The sequence below is a fragment of the Mobula hypostoma genome, chromosome 2, assembly GCF_963921235.1.
Source record: "Mobula hypostoma chromosome 2, sMobHyp1.1, whole genome shotgun sequence".
NCBI lineage: Eukaryota > Metazoa > Chordata > Chondrichthyes > Myliobatiformes > Myliobatidae > Mobula > Mobula hypostoma.
The window spans coordinates 164,127,377-164,142,053 of NC_086098.1; the positions used below are offsets into that span (position 1 = coordinate 164,127,377).

Here is a 14,677-nt window from a genome sequence, read left to right on the forward strand (position 1 = left end):
CAAAGAAAGCAGAGAATGTAAACTCCGTGTCATGAAAGCTGCAGCATGAATCACCCACAGAAAGCAGTTTGCAACTCATCCAGCATTTTCCAACAATACCTCAAAACCACATAATAAATAGATTCATTGGCTTTAATTTAATGTTGCAGCTCTATAAAATCCTGATGAGACAACATTTGGAATGTCATATTTAGTGCTGATCGTTGCGACGCAATCGGCAATCGCCTCTGATCTGGGCTGACATTTACGTGCCGGGCGGCACCTAATTAATTAACACACATAAAAGTTGCTGGTGAATGCAGCAGGCCAGGCAGCATCTCTAGGAAGAGGTACAGTCGACATTCCAGGCCGATACCCTTCGTCAGGACTAACTGAAAGAAGAGCTAGTAAGAGATTTGAAAGTGGGAGAGGGAGGGGGAGATCCAAAATGATAGGAGACAGGAGGGGAAGGGATGGAGCCAAGAGCTGGACAGTTCAATGGCAAAAGGGATATGAAAGGATTATGGGAAAAAAGGCCTAGGGAGAAAGAAATTGGGGAGGGGGGGGAGCCCAGAGATAATTAATTAGCTTGTTTATTTCAGCTTTTTTCTTAAAGATGTGCTGGGTGTGTTCTGACTACCGCTGCACCACTGCATTCTTTGCGGCAATGTATCGGTCCACGGCCTGGAGGTTGGGGACCACTGGATTAGAGAGTATGCCTTATGAGTAACAGCTGAGCGAGCTAGGGCTTTTCTCTCTGGAGTGAAGGAGATGAGAGGAAATTTGATAGAGGCTTATAAGACGATAAAAGGCCTAGATTAAGTGGACATCCAGACTTTTTCCCCAGGCTGGAAATGACTAACACAAGGGAGCATAATCTGAGTGGAGAAATGGAAGATAATGGCAGATGGAGTTTAGTTTAAACAAGTGTGGCGATTTGTCAAACACTTCTGCACCTTACGCCACAAGTGAGACTTTCTGGTGTCCAAATATTTTAATTCTGACAGGTCGATCCATGGCTTCCTCTTGTGCCAAGATGAGGCCCCCTCAGGGTAGAGGAGCAACCCCCTATATTTCGTCTGTATACCCTCCAACCTGATGGTGTGAGTATCGATTTCTCTCTCTGGTGAACAAATTCAACCACCTCCCCCCCGCCGCCACATTCACCACTCTGACCTTTTACTTTTTCTCACCTGCCTACTACATCCTCCTGCATCTCCTCCTCCTTCTCTTCCTCCTGTTGTCCACACTTATCTCCTCTTAGATTCTTTAAGACAGCAAACCTCTCTGTTCTCCAGCACTGACATCCTCAACATCCAGCCCTTATTCCAGTGTGACATTAAACCCCAGGTTTCCAGATCACTCCCTCCACTCTGTCCCACACGAAACCCACCCTACGAGCCAAACTTTAAACGTAGATCTGAATTGTGGCAAGCGCATGCAGGCATTAACTGCATATCCCTACACTGGGCACAGAACTGGCAGGCTGCGAAGGAAGTTCTTGCCCATTCCCCTTGCCAACGGCCCACAATGTGGATCACACTCACCCCTGCCACCTGTTGCTGAGCCGAGGTGGATGCGAAACGGGACACGTGTGTTATTATGGGCGAGAAGTTGGTTGGCCCATAGAGTCGAACGTTGACAAGCGCATTGCGATATGCATCGATAATACCTTGCACACCTGTTGTGAGAGAACATCATTAACCCATCCGAAATCACCAAACCAGTGGACAGAAAATGCAAAAGCAGGGTCTGAATTCAACTCCAACAATGAGCACAACAGTCAATGATTTGCCCAGAGTCACTACAGCACAGAAACAGACCCTTGTGCCAAACAGTTATTCTGCCTAGACCTGTCCACAAACACCTGGAGCAGTTACACACTCTCCTCCCATCCATGTACTATCCAAACTTCTGAAATGCTGAAATCAAACCCGCATCCACCACTCCTGCTGGCAGCTCGTTCCACACTCTCACAACCCTCCGAGTGAAGTAGTTCCCCCTCAGGTTCCCCTTAAATATTTCATCTTCATCCTTAACCCATGGCCTTGAGTTTCAGATTTCCAGCATCTGCAGTTTTCCAATTTTCATTAATCAGGATAGAAAACATTCACAAACAAGACTGTATATCTAAGCAACACACACAGGATGCTGGAGGAACTCAGCAGGCCAGGCAATATCTATGGAAAAGAGTACAGTCAACATCACCCACTGTGGCGACAGATTGACAGACCAAAACACCGATTGTACTCTTTTCTATAGATGCGGCCAGGCCTGCTGAGTTCCTCCAGCATTTTGGGCGTGTTACTTTGAAAATATTCACCCACTACCCTCCCTCTGTGGCGACAGATCGACAGACAATCCTCCTACCTTGGCAGTATGGATTGTTGGGGTTAAAATTTAAGGGGAACTCATGGGACACCTGAGGAAAAAAGAAAACAGAATTTAAGTTCAGTTTATTGCCATCTCACTGTACATGTATACAACCAAATGAAACAACATTCCTCTGGAGCATGGTGTACCTACAAAACATCGCACACAGCAACTAATCCAAAATACCACCATAAATAAGTTAAAATATAATTCAAAGTGCATGTAGCATGCAGCACATGTAAACAGTCAGCAGCTCGCTGTCCCGGTGACGAGACGTTGGTGGTGGCAGAGTATTCATTAGTTTCACAGCCTGAGGGAAGAGACTGTTACCCAGCCTGGCGGTTCTTGTCCTGATGCTCCTGTACCTCCTTCCCAATGGAAGGGAGGTAAGGAATCTTTCTTTACATTACTGCCTGTATCCACAGGAAACTGGCTGATGATTCAGATGCCAGCAGACCAACCCAAGGGCCAGTAAGGAGGCAAGGCTCTGAGTAATGCCTCAAACAAATACTCCTCCACAAAGAAAATGACCCAGAGATCAGGACTCAAGGCTCTGAGCTGTAAAGTGCTATTAAATGGGAGTATAGACAGGTACTTTACATCAGCATGGTTATGGTGAGCTGCGTAACTCAGCTCATTGGGAACAACAGCTACTAATGTAGGCCATTGGGGTTAACGTGACATTTTCTAATCCAAAGTAAATTTTATTAATGATTTACAATAATAAACCATGTAATACTTTTTCATTCTTACATTTGTAGACAATAATGGCAGAGCAGACTCGATGGGCTGAATGGCCTAACTCTGCTCCCATGTCTAAAGTGAGAGTACATTTCTTGGTTGCCACTCCCTTACACAGTACTACAACAATTGAGGGGCTTCCTCACCTGTCCAGAGGCAGAAGAAAGCACGGTCAGCTCGGTGGTACAGTCAAATGACACAACTACATTCGGATTTTGGAAAGTTTAGCATGTGCAGCCACACATTACAGGAAGGGGAAGAGACTGAATGGAGGTAGTGGGCATATGAGGCTCTGCAGATTCTTATTACAGCAAGATATTAATGCTCATGAGAAGTCTGGTGTAAACAGTGTACGTGGGAATTATAAACACAGCAACAAGTGTAAAATCACGAACCGTTTCAGCTGCTTCCATCTGGAAAATGGTACCGCAGCATTAAGGCCAGGACCAACAGGCCACCAGATTTATCAATACACATTGATCTGATTGCATATCTAACTGTACAATGTATCTTACTGTACAGACAGATATGCAAAACTACTCTGTATACAATCTGAGTGTCTCCGCAATATTCTCCCACATTTCCCTTCCTTATTGCTTGTACATAGCGGTGCAGATGCAACATAAAGATTTTTACTCCATGTTGTGGGATGGATGTCAGAAATAAAATAAATTCTAATTCTTTCCAATCCTAAAAGCAAACATAATGGTACAAAGGGACAATAATGGAATAACTAAGAGAGGTAGCTTCACACCACCGAGGGTGCACAGTTACAATACACGAGTGCACAAAAAGTATCTCCAGTTTAGGTGGGGCTGCTGGATTAGAACATGTGGTTATTTGGACCAGCAATAAATCTGTCCCATCAATAACAACAGACAGACTTTGTTATGAATTCAGTTTCTTTTGTGATTGAGAATTGCATTGGAGAATAAAGTAACAGAACGCAGCACCGGGAGCACCAATCCAATCCTCTAACACAGCGTGGAAAGACCAGAGTAGAAAGGGCTCTACAGAAACACCAGCACTGCATACCACAGACACACCTACCTGCCAGTTCGGAGGGACCTGAGCACCAAATCCAAACGCAGGGAACAGCTTATCCCTGTGGAGACAGAGGGAATGCAACAATCAGCCAGATTCAAATAGGCTGTTCAAGCTATCAGTTGAGACAAAATTCTGGACTGGGAGGAGGAAATCTTACGTGTCATAATCCTGAATGACCTGCCCAACAGACCATACAGCAGTCAGGTATTCATTAACTCCGTTTGGGCTGATATAATGCAGGGAGTCGGGTGAGTGAGGATCTCCATTAGAGCCAGTAAAGTCGATCCCAACCTGAGGGGGATAAAAATTGTAGAGAACGTTTAATAAAATAAACAAAAAACTGAACCTTCACAAATAGTAAAAATTCCCTGAAGCCTGTGTACACAGTTTTGTGAATAAAAACAGACAATGGTGGGAACATCCATTCATTAGTCTCATGGTCAGGGGAAAGAAGCTGTTGCCCAGTCTAGCAGTCCAAGCCCTGATGCGCCTGTACCTGCTTCCTGATGAGAGTGGGTCAAAGAGTTGGTGGGATGGGTGGTAGGGATCCTCAGCGTTTGTCATTGTACTGGGACTGATCATGTAGGCCGGTCACACAGTCACTACACCCCCCACATTAGGGAGTACAACTGCATGCTACAGTTTTACACTGACCAGTTCAAAGTTGCAGCATGACAAGGATTAAGATGCTGTGCAGCTGTACAGAGTCAGGCCCTTGAAAGATTAACTCCTCTTTATACAGCTCTGAACACCAGCAGCACCAGGATAAAGGTGCCAAAGCAGGATTGAGAGGGAGGAGAGGGAGGCTGCTCGGTAGCGTAGGGGGTGTGGACCAGTTGCCGCACAGTGAGTGTAACACTTTACAGTGCCAGCGATCAGGCTGCAATTTGAGCGTTCTCCCTGTGAGCTTGTGGGTTTCCTGCCACATTTTAAAGACGTACGGGTTAGGGTAGTAAGCTGTGGGCATGCTACATCGATACCGGATGCACGGTGACACTTGTGGGCTGCCCCCAGCATAACCCCGGACTGTGTTGGTCGTTGATACAAATGACGCATTTCATTGTGTTTCAATGCACATGTGACAAATAAGGCTAATCCTAATCTTAAAAACAAAAGCAATAACCCTCACTAAAACCAACGTACAGACTAAAGGATTAAGTAGTATTAGTTATTAATATCTGAAGACCATACTGTGATTGGTCATCTACATATGCAAATAAGGTTTTCAATTGGTCGTCACCAGTAAGTAATTGACAATTCTGAGCAGAGGTTTGGTGATCAGGGCTGAGCTGTCCTCCTTGTGCACAAGCAAATTAAACATGATGATTGAGAAACGAGGCCATGTTTTCAAAAGACTGGTTGATCAGCACAAACCACTCAGCGTCTCCTGATCAGCTCATGAACCGAATGAAACACCTTGTGAAATCTGGGGTAGAAAACAAACTGCTAGAGGAGGTGTGGAGGCAGAAGCGATGGTCAATGTTTTGGACTGAGACTCTGGTTATGTGGGTCTGAAATAGAAATACCTACCACCCCTTTGCTTCCACAAATCTTCCAGCAATTTGTGTGTTTTACCTCTCTAGAACATAGTAGCCAATCTGTGTCTAACTAATGAAATATACTCACTGTGAAATTGATCTGACATCCTCCCATAACATAATCAAGGAAAGAGAAATCCGTTTCTATCTGTAAAATAAAATCAATAAGATACAAACAGCACAACCACTGAACAGAAAACAATGGGCAAGGGTAGACCAGAGACAAGCAAGTCCCTCCAGTGGGTTAATTGAGCACATTAATGTCACTGCACACGGCTTCTTCCACACACTGGGAGGTGGAAACCCAAAGGCTGTTAAGAATGATTCAGGGAGGGTGCACAAGGCAGTCTGATGTTTTTATTGGGTTGGGACAGGGAGATCTGGGCAGTCAGGTATGAACAGCAAAGGCAGCAAACTGAGTTCAGATACGAGCCAGCTGAGTTCAAAATAAAATACACAAATCAGGCGGCCCAGAGGGTAGCTGTTAGTGTTACCAGCACCCCTGGTTCAATTCCTTCTGCTGTACATTCTCCCTGTGAAATGTGGGCTTCCTCCCAATTGCAAAGAGGTATGGGTTAGGGTCGGACATGCTATATTGGTGCTAGAAGCTTGGCAACACTTGCGGGCTGCCCCCAGTACATCCTTGGATTGTGTTGGTCGATGACACAAACGGCACATTTCAGTGTAGACCTTAATGTATGTGTGACAAATAAAGATAAATTTTAATCGCTTTAAAAAATACACTGTAGAAATGGAAAAGAACAATGGTTCCTAGTTCCTGCTTAATGATCAATGGACTGAATGTCCGTCTGGGCTTCTGTAAGACAGGACAGATGAGTGGAATGGGTTCGTACCATGTGAACAAAAGTTTGGAAGAAATTTAAAAGAACAGCCCAGGGAGTAGTCACTGAAACTGAAATGGAATTCTGTACCTTACACGATCGCACCCGAATAATGCCGGAATTCTTGTAGCTTTTCTTCTTCCTTTGCTTCTCTGGGTTGATGCATTCAAACTCAATCTTCAGGAGAACAAGAACAGTATTCAATGTTTAAAATCAGCACTGGAAGCTTGTTTCCAGCTCTCCCTCACAGACTGGCTATATCGAGGTCGAGGAACTCCTTGTGTTTGCTTTCTTACAATCCCTCTAACCCCACCTCCAATAGAGTTCAGCTCGATTGTGTGCATTTGATCAAACCTGATGTGGTGTGGAGCTGGTGACTGTAGTGAAACCTGAACTGGGCACTGGTGAGCAGGATGCCAGCACTGACAATAACTCCCAGCATTTTGCTGCTGATTGAGTCAATTAATTAATGAACGAGATGGGAATCCTGATAAACTATATTCCAGGATTCTGTGTCACAACTCTGCCTTGGGCAAGGAGGCCTCATTTTCTTCCCCAGAAACATTTTGTGAAGGAGGAGGGTTTTGAATGACAATCCAATTTGCTTCAGGGTTCACATTTTCACATACTTGAATTGAAACTTTCAGCTGTCTTGGAAAAGTGCATCACTGGGTCAATGGCGCAGACCTCGATGTGAAAGTCTTCACAGTTGTTGGGAGAGCACGGGGGGGGGCAACTATACGACTAACAGAGAAGCTTTTTCAAGGAGCTGTCAGTGCTCTCCTCCTGCACTGCATCACATGACGATAGGCAGGGGCCAGATTCTGAAGTAGAGCAAGGCTGTGGCAGTAATGGCGCTTATTAGTCAAGCACACAAAGTGCTCAGACTCAGTTTTGTGTTATGGCCTCCTTGACCATGACTCCAATGCCTGCAAGACCCTGTTAAAGATGCTGAGGTCTGTGCAGTGTCCATCAGCAGAAACCCAACCTCAGGTGCAGGAGTCTTGGATCTTGGGCAAGGTTTGAACAGTGTGGCTCATAGATTGAACGTCTGTTTAAGAGGGCTCTGCAGTTTATGTTACATGTGTTTCTCGCTACTCTTTTTTATTGCTATTTTGCGCAATTTTGATTGGGGCACTTCTACACAGACTGCAGTTAATAAACAGCAGCACTAAATTGAATTGAACTGAATATTCCCAGACTGTCTCAAGGACCCTGCAGTCTCGCGTTTTTTTGGGTCATTTGCACGATTCATTCTTTTTTCATGCATTGGCTGTTTGATGTTTTCTTTGAATGGGTTCCATGGTGTTTCTTTGTTTCGGGGCGGCCTGCAGGAAGATGAATCTCAGGGATGCATACTGAATACATACTTCAATAATTAAGTCTACATTGAATCTTTGAATAAGTTTTCCTCGAGGAGGGTGTAGTGGGGAGGAGAGAGACAGACAGACAGACACAATGAATAAGGAAAATACCAGGGAAAGGGGAATGAAATGGACGAGGAAAAGGAGACGGAAGTCCAGCAGAAGGAAGACTATAAAAGCAGTGTACAAATCATTTTCAATTTACAGGAATTGCAGTGCCCAAGTTTACAAGTCATCAATAGACGACACTTCAGCATTATAGGGTCTGCAATATTAGCTTCCATTTGTAAAGATTCAGCGACAAAAGAAAATGCTCACCGGGGTCCCAGATTCCACTTGCTGCAGTTTAGAGAAGTTAGTTTCAAAGAGTCCTATCAGATCATGAGAACCATCACCATCATAGTCAAAGCATGTGACCTACAGGACAGGTAACAGCGAGAGTTAGAGGAAGTCTCACCACTTGGTTCTGTGCTTCCAACAGCTTACAGACAGGAAGGGTCACCTCCCCTATCAGATCCGAAGCTGTGCTCTCATCCTGATCATTACAAGCCACCTGACAAGCAAACAAAGTGAATGAATAACCACTGAATCCACCCCAAGAGCTCAACAGGGAGGCACAAAGATCCTTGGCCTGACCGGGGTTTACAGCTCCTCCTCAGCTTTATCAACACATCCGAAAGTATCAGAATTATCACTGACACATTATGGAATTTATTGCTTTGCAGCAGCAGCACAGAGCGATCACTTGCATTGAGTACAATGCTCTCCTAAGGAGTGGGTCCTCAGGTGGCTGTAGATTGTACGTTCTCCCCATGACCATGTGGGTTGGTCTGTCTGCTTTCCACTTTCCTTCCACATCACAAAGATGTACCATTAGGGCCAGGGAGTTAAAGGCACTGAAATGTGGCGACATTTGCAGGCTTCCCAGCACAAAGTCCTTGCTGATTTGACAGATTTTGATGCTTTGATGCTCGTGCGAAAGTAAAGGCACTCTTTGAACCCTCGGCTCAGTTGTCCAACACAGCCTTCACAAAGATCCATTTTAAATTCCTGCATTGCTCCAGGGATTAGCTCCGAAAAGGAGGACTGGAAACATTGCAGCACCAACACATACAGCAATAAAGATACAAAAACTGTACCTTAATGGACTTCTGCATATCACCATTACACAGAGACTGCAAGGACACTGAGAAGGGCTTCCAGTTGGGATTCAGGTTGTTCTTGATAACCTGTGGGCAGGAAATAGAGAGAGGGAGAGAACATTGTTAGAACACAAATGGCTTTCACTTTCTTTATTGCAATAAGCCACAGTTAACTTCCAAAATATCTCAGAACAACACAGGCCATTCTGTCCATTGTGCCTGTACCAGCTTTTGAATAGTCATTTAATCAGTACCACTCCCCTGTTCTCTCATCACAGCCCTGCACATTTCTCCTTCAATTTATTCCTGATAGTTGCTGAGGTGGCTTCCATTACATTTCCAAAGAGGAATTCCAGATCCCAGCAACCTGCAGTACCAAATAAATTCTTAAACTTGCTTCCAGCTCCTTAAGTCTTGCCCTCTGGTTACTGATATTCTTGCCAGTACAAAATGCTTGTCTTTGCTTTAATTAAAACCACTGTCATGCTCAACATCTCTATCAAATCTCCCAGAACCCTACTCCAAGGAGAATAGCCCCAGCTTCTCCATTTAACTGTCCCTCACCCCAGGACCATTTTAATAAATTATTTTATTTATTTTTATTTAGAGATACAGCACCGTTAAATGCTCATGTCACCCAATTACACCCATGGGACCAGTTAACCTACTAGCCAGTACGTCTTTGGAATGTGGGAGGAAACTGAGAGGAAACGCACGCGATCACAGGGAGAATGTAGACAGCTGTGGGAAATGAGCCCCAGTTGTTGGTACTGTAAGTGTTATGCTAATCTCTATACTACTGTGACACTGTTCGTTAGTGACAAAGGTTGCAATGTTTCCCCTAACATGTTTCCTATACACATCACACTGTCACTAACCCTAGAGCAACCCACATAACTCGTGTGTCCAAGGTTTAGGTTGGACACATTAGGTTGGATCTTCCCACTTACACAGCATCAGGCAGCCTATGGAACCACAGTAACAGGGTCTTAGTCACTCTCAGCATCTGGGTATCGGTGGTAGGACTGAAATGGTCTACATCCCTTCTATCTCTGCCTGTTTCTTAGTAATTGCTATTACATCTGCTTATCATGCAGTGTGTTCCAGGCATTCACCTCCCTAAATCTCCTTTAAACACTTCATCTCACCCCAAACCCTCTAGTATTTCACATTTCAAGTTCAAGTTTATTGTCATTCAGCAATATACATGTATAGAGCTAAATGAAACAATGTCCTTCTAGACCAAGGTGCACAACACAGTACATACACTGTAACCCATACACATCATAAAGTAATATTACAAGTAATTTAATAATAAGGTGCATTTATGGCTAGTTAAAAAGTAAACACTATTGGTGTTTAATTCATACGTGATGAGATTTGGGTGGTGGCAGGGTGTTTCATGCTCCTGTGGGAAGAAGCCGTTTCCCCTCCTAACAGATCTTGTCCTAATGCCATGGTACATCTTGCCTGATGGTAGGGGGTCAGAGATTGCTGGATGGATGGGATGACAATGTTAATGATACATTTCTACCTTGGGAAAAATACAACCTACCCCATCGATGTCTCTCAGAATTTTGTTCATTTCTATCAGGTCAGCCCTCAGTTTCTGCTACTTCAGAGAAAACAATCCAAGTTTGGTTAAGTTTTCCTTAACTAATATACTGCAATCTAGGAAACAGACAGGTGAACCAATTTTACTCCCTTTCCTAAGCCTCTGCATCCATTCTGTTATGGAGTGACCAGAAATGCACACAGAACTCCAAAATATGGCCTAATCAAAGTTATATACATCTGCAATATGACTCCCTAACTTTTACATTCAATAGCATGACGAAACAAAGGCAAGCGTCTTTATTCCTTCCCCCTCACACACTTGTGTGGGCACTCTCAGGGAGCTATGAACTTGCACCCTCGATCCCTCTCTCCTTTGGATCCTCCTACTTACTGTACACACTCCTCTTGCACTTAACCGTCCAACATATAACACCTCACACATGCCCAAATTAAATGCCATCTGCCATTTCTCTGCCTAAATTTTCAACTGATCTCTAGCATGCGGTAAACTTTGACGAATTTCCTTATTATCCACAACTCCACCGATTTTCACACCATCTACAAACTTATTCATCAGTCTGCCTACATATTCAGCAGATCATTTATCTATTACACAAGTCCCACCATTGATCCTTGGGGAACACCACTGGTCACAGACCTGTAAATCAGAGAAACATCCTCCACTAATACCCTTGAATCTGTGACCACGTCAATTGTGGACCCAATTTGTCAACTCTCTGTGGGTCCCATGTAGTCTTCTGGACCAGCCTATTACAAAGCCCTTGTCAAATGTTTTAGTGACATCCATGTAAACAATCTACACTGCCTTAGCCTCATCTTCGTTACTCCCTCGAAAAAAGATCAATCAAGTTTGTGAATCAGGACCTTGCCTGTACAAAGCCACGGTGACCATTCTCAATAAGTCCATGCTTTTCCAAATGCAAGTAAATTCCATCCCAAGAACCCTCTCTAATGAATTCTTTTCACTGATGCAAGGCTCACTGGTCTATAACTTCTTGAACTGTTCCTGTTGCTCTTCTTCAGACAGGGGTCCCCAACCTTTTCTGCACCGCGGACCGGCTTAATATTGACAATATTCTTAGGGACCGGCCAACCGGTTCAAGTAGAGTTAAACTCACCTCAACATGTCTTTTACAGTTCGGGTTGCCAAATTTCTCACTCCCAAATAAGGGACAAAAGTAGCAGTCAAATCCTGGGACACTTTACCCCAGGAAAGACTACCATGATCATGAAGCCTTGCGCAGGCACCTGTGTGTGCATGTGTGACGTGCGCATGCGCGTACGTGCCGATTTTTTTCCCACAAATCGGTTTTGCCTTCATCTTCCCGACTATACTGTACATACATTATTTCTACTTTATACAGGCTGTGTATTTATCATATCATTCCTGCTTTTATTATATATTAGTGTATTTTCAGTTTTATGTGTTATTTGGTATGATTTGGTAGGTTATTTTTTGGGTCTGGGAACGCTCAAAATTTTCCCATATAAATTAATGGTAATTGCTTCTTCGCTTTACACCATTTCCGCACCAAAGGTTTCATAGTAGTGCTCTACCTTAGCGGGGGAAATACAGGACAAGGGCGGTCCCATATGGGACAAACCAATTTAGCCGAATATACGGGATGTTCCGGCAAATAGGGAACAGTTGGCAACCCTATGTTCAAGCTCAACAGTGCGTGACAGGGAATGAGGAAAGGTGCAGCTGACTCATATCGTTTCCTCGCGGCCCGGTAGCACATGTTTTGCTGCCCGGTGGTTGGGGACCACTGTTTTAAGCAACGGAACAATCTGGCTATTCTGCTGTATGATGGGCTGAGTGGCCTCTCTGTAATCAACATTCTATGTTAAATGGAGGCTGTCACAGAAAATCAACCACTTCACATGGGAAAAATAACAATGGCATCTGCTCTGAAGTCCACAAACAGAAAATACATAGAATACATTTGTTGTTGCAGTCCACTTGAGGGAGGCATGCTCTCTTTAGACATCACCAATGCTCATGCTCCCCTACATCTCCCCAGCCTCCACCCCTCTGGATTCCTGAGTGACTCTACCTCTGAACGGTAGGCTAGCTGCCATTTGTCACCATCTCCTTGTCGGTAGAGCTCCATAAATGGATCCGATTTCCCCATAAAATCCTTTGGAACAAAAGGAAAAAGTCTTGTTAACTAAGCTTAAGCACATACAAAACTGAAAACTTTATGCTCCATGAATTGCTCTTAAGGTGGGTTTGAGCTGCCTTCTTGAAGCATTGTGATCCTTCTGGTGAAGTTGCTCCCACAGTGCTTTTGGGGAAAGAGTTCCACAGTTTCAATCTAGTGCAATGTCTGTAAGACAGGGTAGTGGGTGATTTGGGGAGGAAACATGGGCATGTTGAGAGTTCCACACAACTCCCATCCTTGCCTTTCCAGCTGGCAAGCTTGCAATATGCCATTGCAAAAGTCTTGACGAGGTGGCATAATTAGTGTGGAGAGAGTCAACTTTTAAAGCGATGTATGAAAAACACTGGAGGAACACAGCAGGTCAGTCAGCATCTGTGGAAGAAAAAGGGCAGCTGGCATATGGAAGAATGAAGGGTCTCAGCCTGAAACATCGTGTCCTTTTCCCTCTGCAGATGCTAACTGACCCGAGTTCATCCAGCACATTTTATGTCTGTCCAGACTTTCAAGCATCTGTCATCCTGTGTCTCTACAGCAGAGTTCCCAACCTGGGGCCCATGGACTCCTTGCCTAATGGTATTGGCCCACGGTATTTAAAAAAATGGTTGGGAATATGGTTTGATTTTATCAGATTTTTCTCATCAATTCCATTTTTAATGGTTTAGGTTTACCTTGGTTCATGACAGCAGAGGAAGAAGCTTTTTCATTCAGGCATTCAGTCACATTGAGGCAAGTCAGGGATGAAACACTGGACACTGTAAACATTATGCTCTCCCCACTCTCCCCAGTTTTAATTTTGCACACCAGCTACAAGCTATGTCTCCAAGCGTGCCCAGAAATGGAGAGAGTTACTCTACAGCAAATCCATAACCTGGAGGAAGTGGATTGGGAACTTACAAATAATTATGAACAGTAAAGAGGAGGTTTTCATTACCAATATCTCAAGTAAAGCTCTCTGATTTTCTAAAAAGGGGCTGATTACTGCAAATTGAAGGGAGGCTCAAGCTTGCCAGGCTCTGATGCCCAGAGATTCTGTAGCTATTGCTGTTGGAAGACTACAACCACAACTGCCGGGCAGAGTGAGGTAGTCAGAGAGGACAACCAGGCTGGACTTTACTTTCTGCTTCACACTGTAATTGTCCAGATTTACCAATGGCTATGCCTCTGCTGAAACTTGGAAACTTTTAAAAACCAACAGAAGCCAACTAAAAAAGCAATATGGAGAGAAAAGATGAAATATGAAGGTAAGGGAACCAATAATACCAAGAGGATACCAGAAGTATTTTTTCCAGATATATAAAGAGTAAAAGAGAAGCAAGAGTGGAAATCAAACCACTGGAAAATGACACTGGAAAGGTAACAATAGGGGACTAAGAAATGGTGGATGAGCTCAATAAGTATTTTACATCAGTCGTCAACAGGTTTTGGGCCTGTACCGCTGGAGAAGAGAAGAGTGAAGGGGAGATCTTATTGAAACCTATGGAATATTGAAAAGCCTAGATAGAGTGAAGGTAGAGAGGATGTTTCCTATGGTTGGGGAGTCTAGGACCAGAAGGCACTACCTCAGAATACTGCCTTTAGAACAGCTATAAGGAGGAATTTCTTTAGTTAGAGAATGGTGAATCTGTGGAACTCACTGCCACAGACAGCTGTGGAGGTCAAATAACTGGGTATATTTAATGCAGAGGTTGATAAGTTCTTGATTGGTAAGGGCATCAAAGGTTAGAGGGAGAAGACAGATGAATAGGTTTGAAAGGGACAAACCAGACTGGCAGAGCAGACTTGATGGGCTAAATGGCCTAATTCTGTTCCTGTTTCTTATGGTTTTATGGACAGCACTGATGTTGTCCAAGGTGTGAAGACATGCACAAACAACATCCAGTACATGTTCCAGGGTCCTGGGACAACATT

The 14,677-nt window shown here is 44.1% G+C and overlaps 1 protein-coding gene across 6 annotated transcripts in view; it reads right to left on the minus strand.

The window, feature by feature from the left end:
• The window catches only part of LOC134342632 (copine-3-like), an 82,401-nt gene that overhangs the window by 4,691 nt on the left and 63,033 nt on the right, over positions 1-14,677 (minus strand). For 5 of the 6 annotated variants that reach the window (XM_063040989.1, XM_063040988.1, XM_063040987.1 and 2 more), the window contains 9 exons: positions 12,662-12,745; positions 9,024-9,113; positions 8,203-8,301; positions 6,611-6,697; positions 5,767-5,826; positions 4,298-4,431; positions 4,144-4,198; positions 2,350-2,401; positions 1,527-1,660 (listed from right to left, as the gene is read on the minus strand). In XM_063040989.1, coding sequence (XP_062897059.1) covers positions 1,527-1,660; positions 2,350-2,401; positions 4,144-4,198; positions 4,298-4,431; positions 5,767-5,826; positions 6,611-6,697; positions 8,203-8,301; positions 9,024-9,113; positions 12,662-12,745 — 795 coding nt within the window. Of the gene's footprint in view, positions 1-1,526; positions 1,661-2,349; positions 2,402-4,143; positions 4,199-4,297; positions 4,432-5,766; positions 5,827-6,610; positions 6,698-8,202; positions 8,302-8,341; positions 8,438-9,023; positions 9,114-12,661; positions 12,746-14,677 lie in introns of all 6 variants that reach the window. The other variant, XM_063040992.1, reaches the window with a different exon arrangement.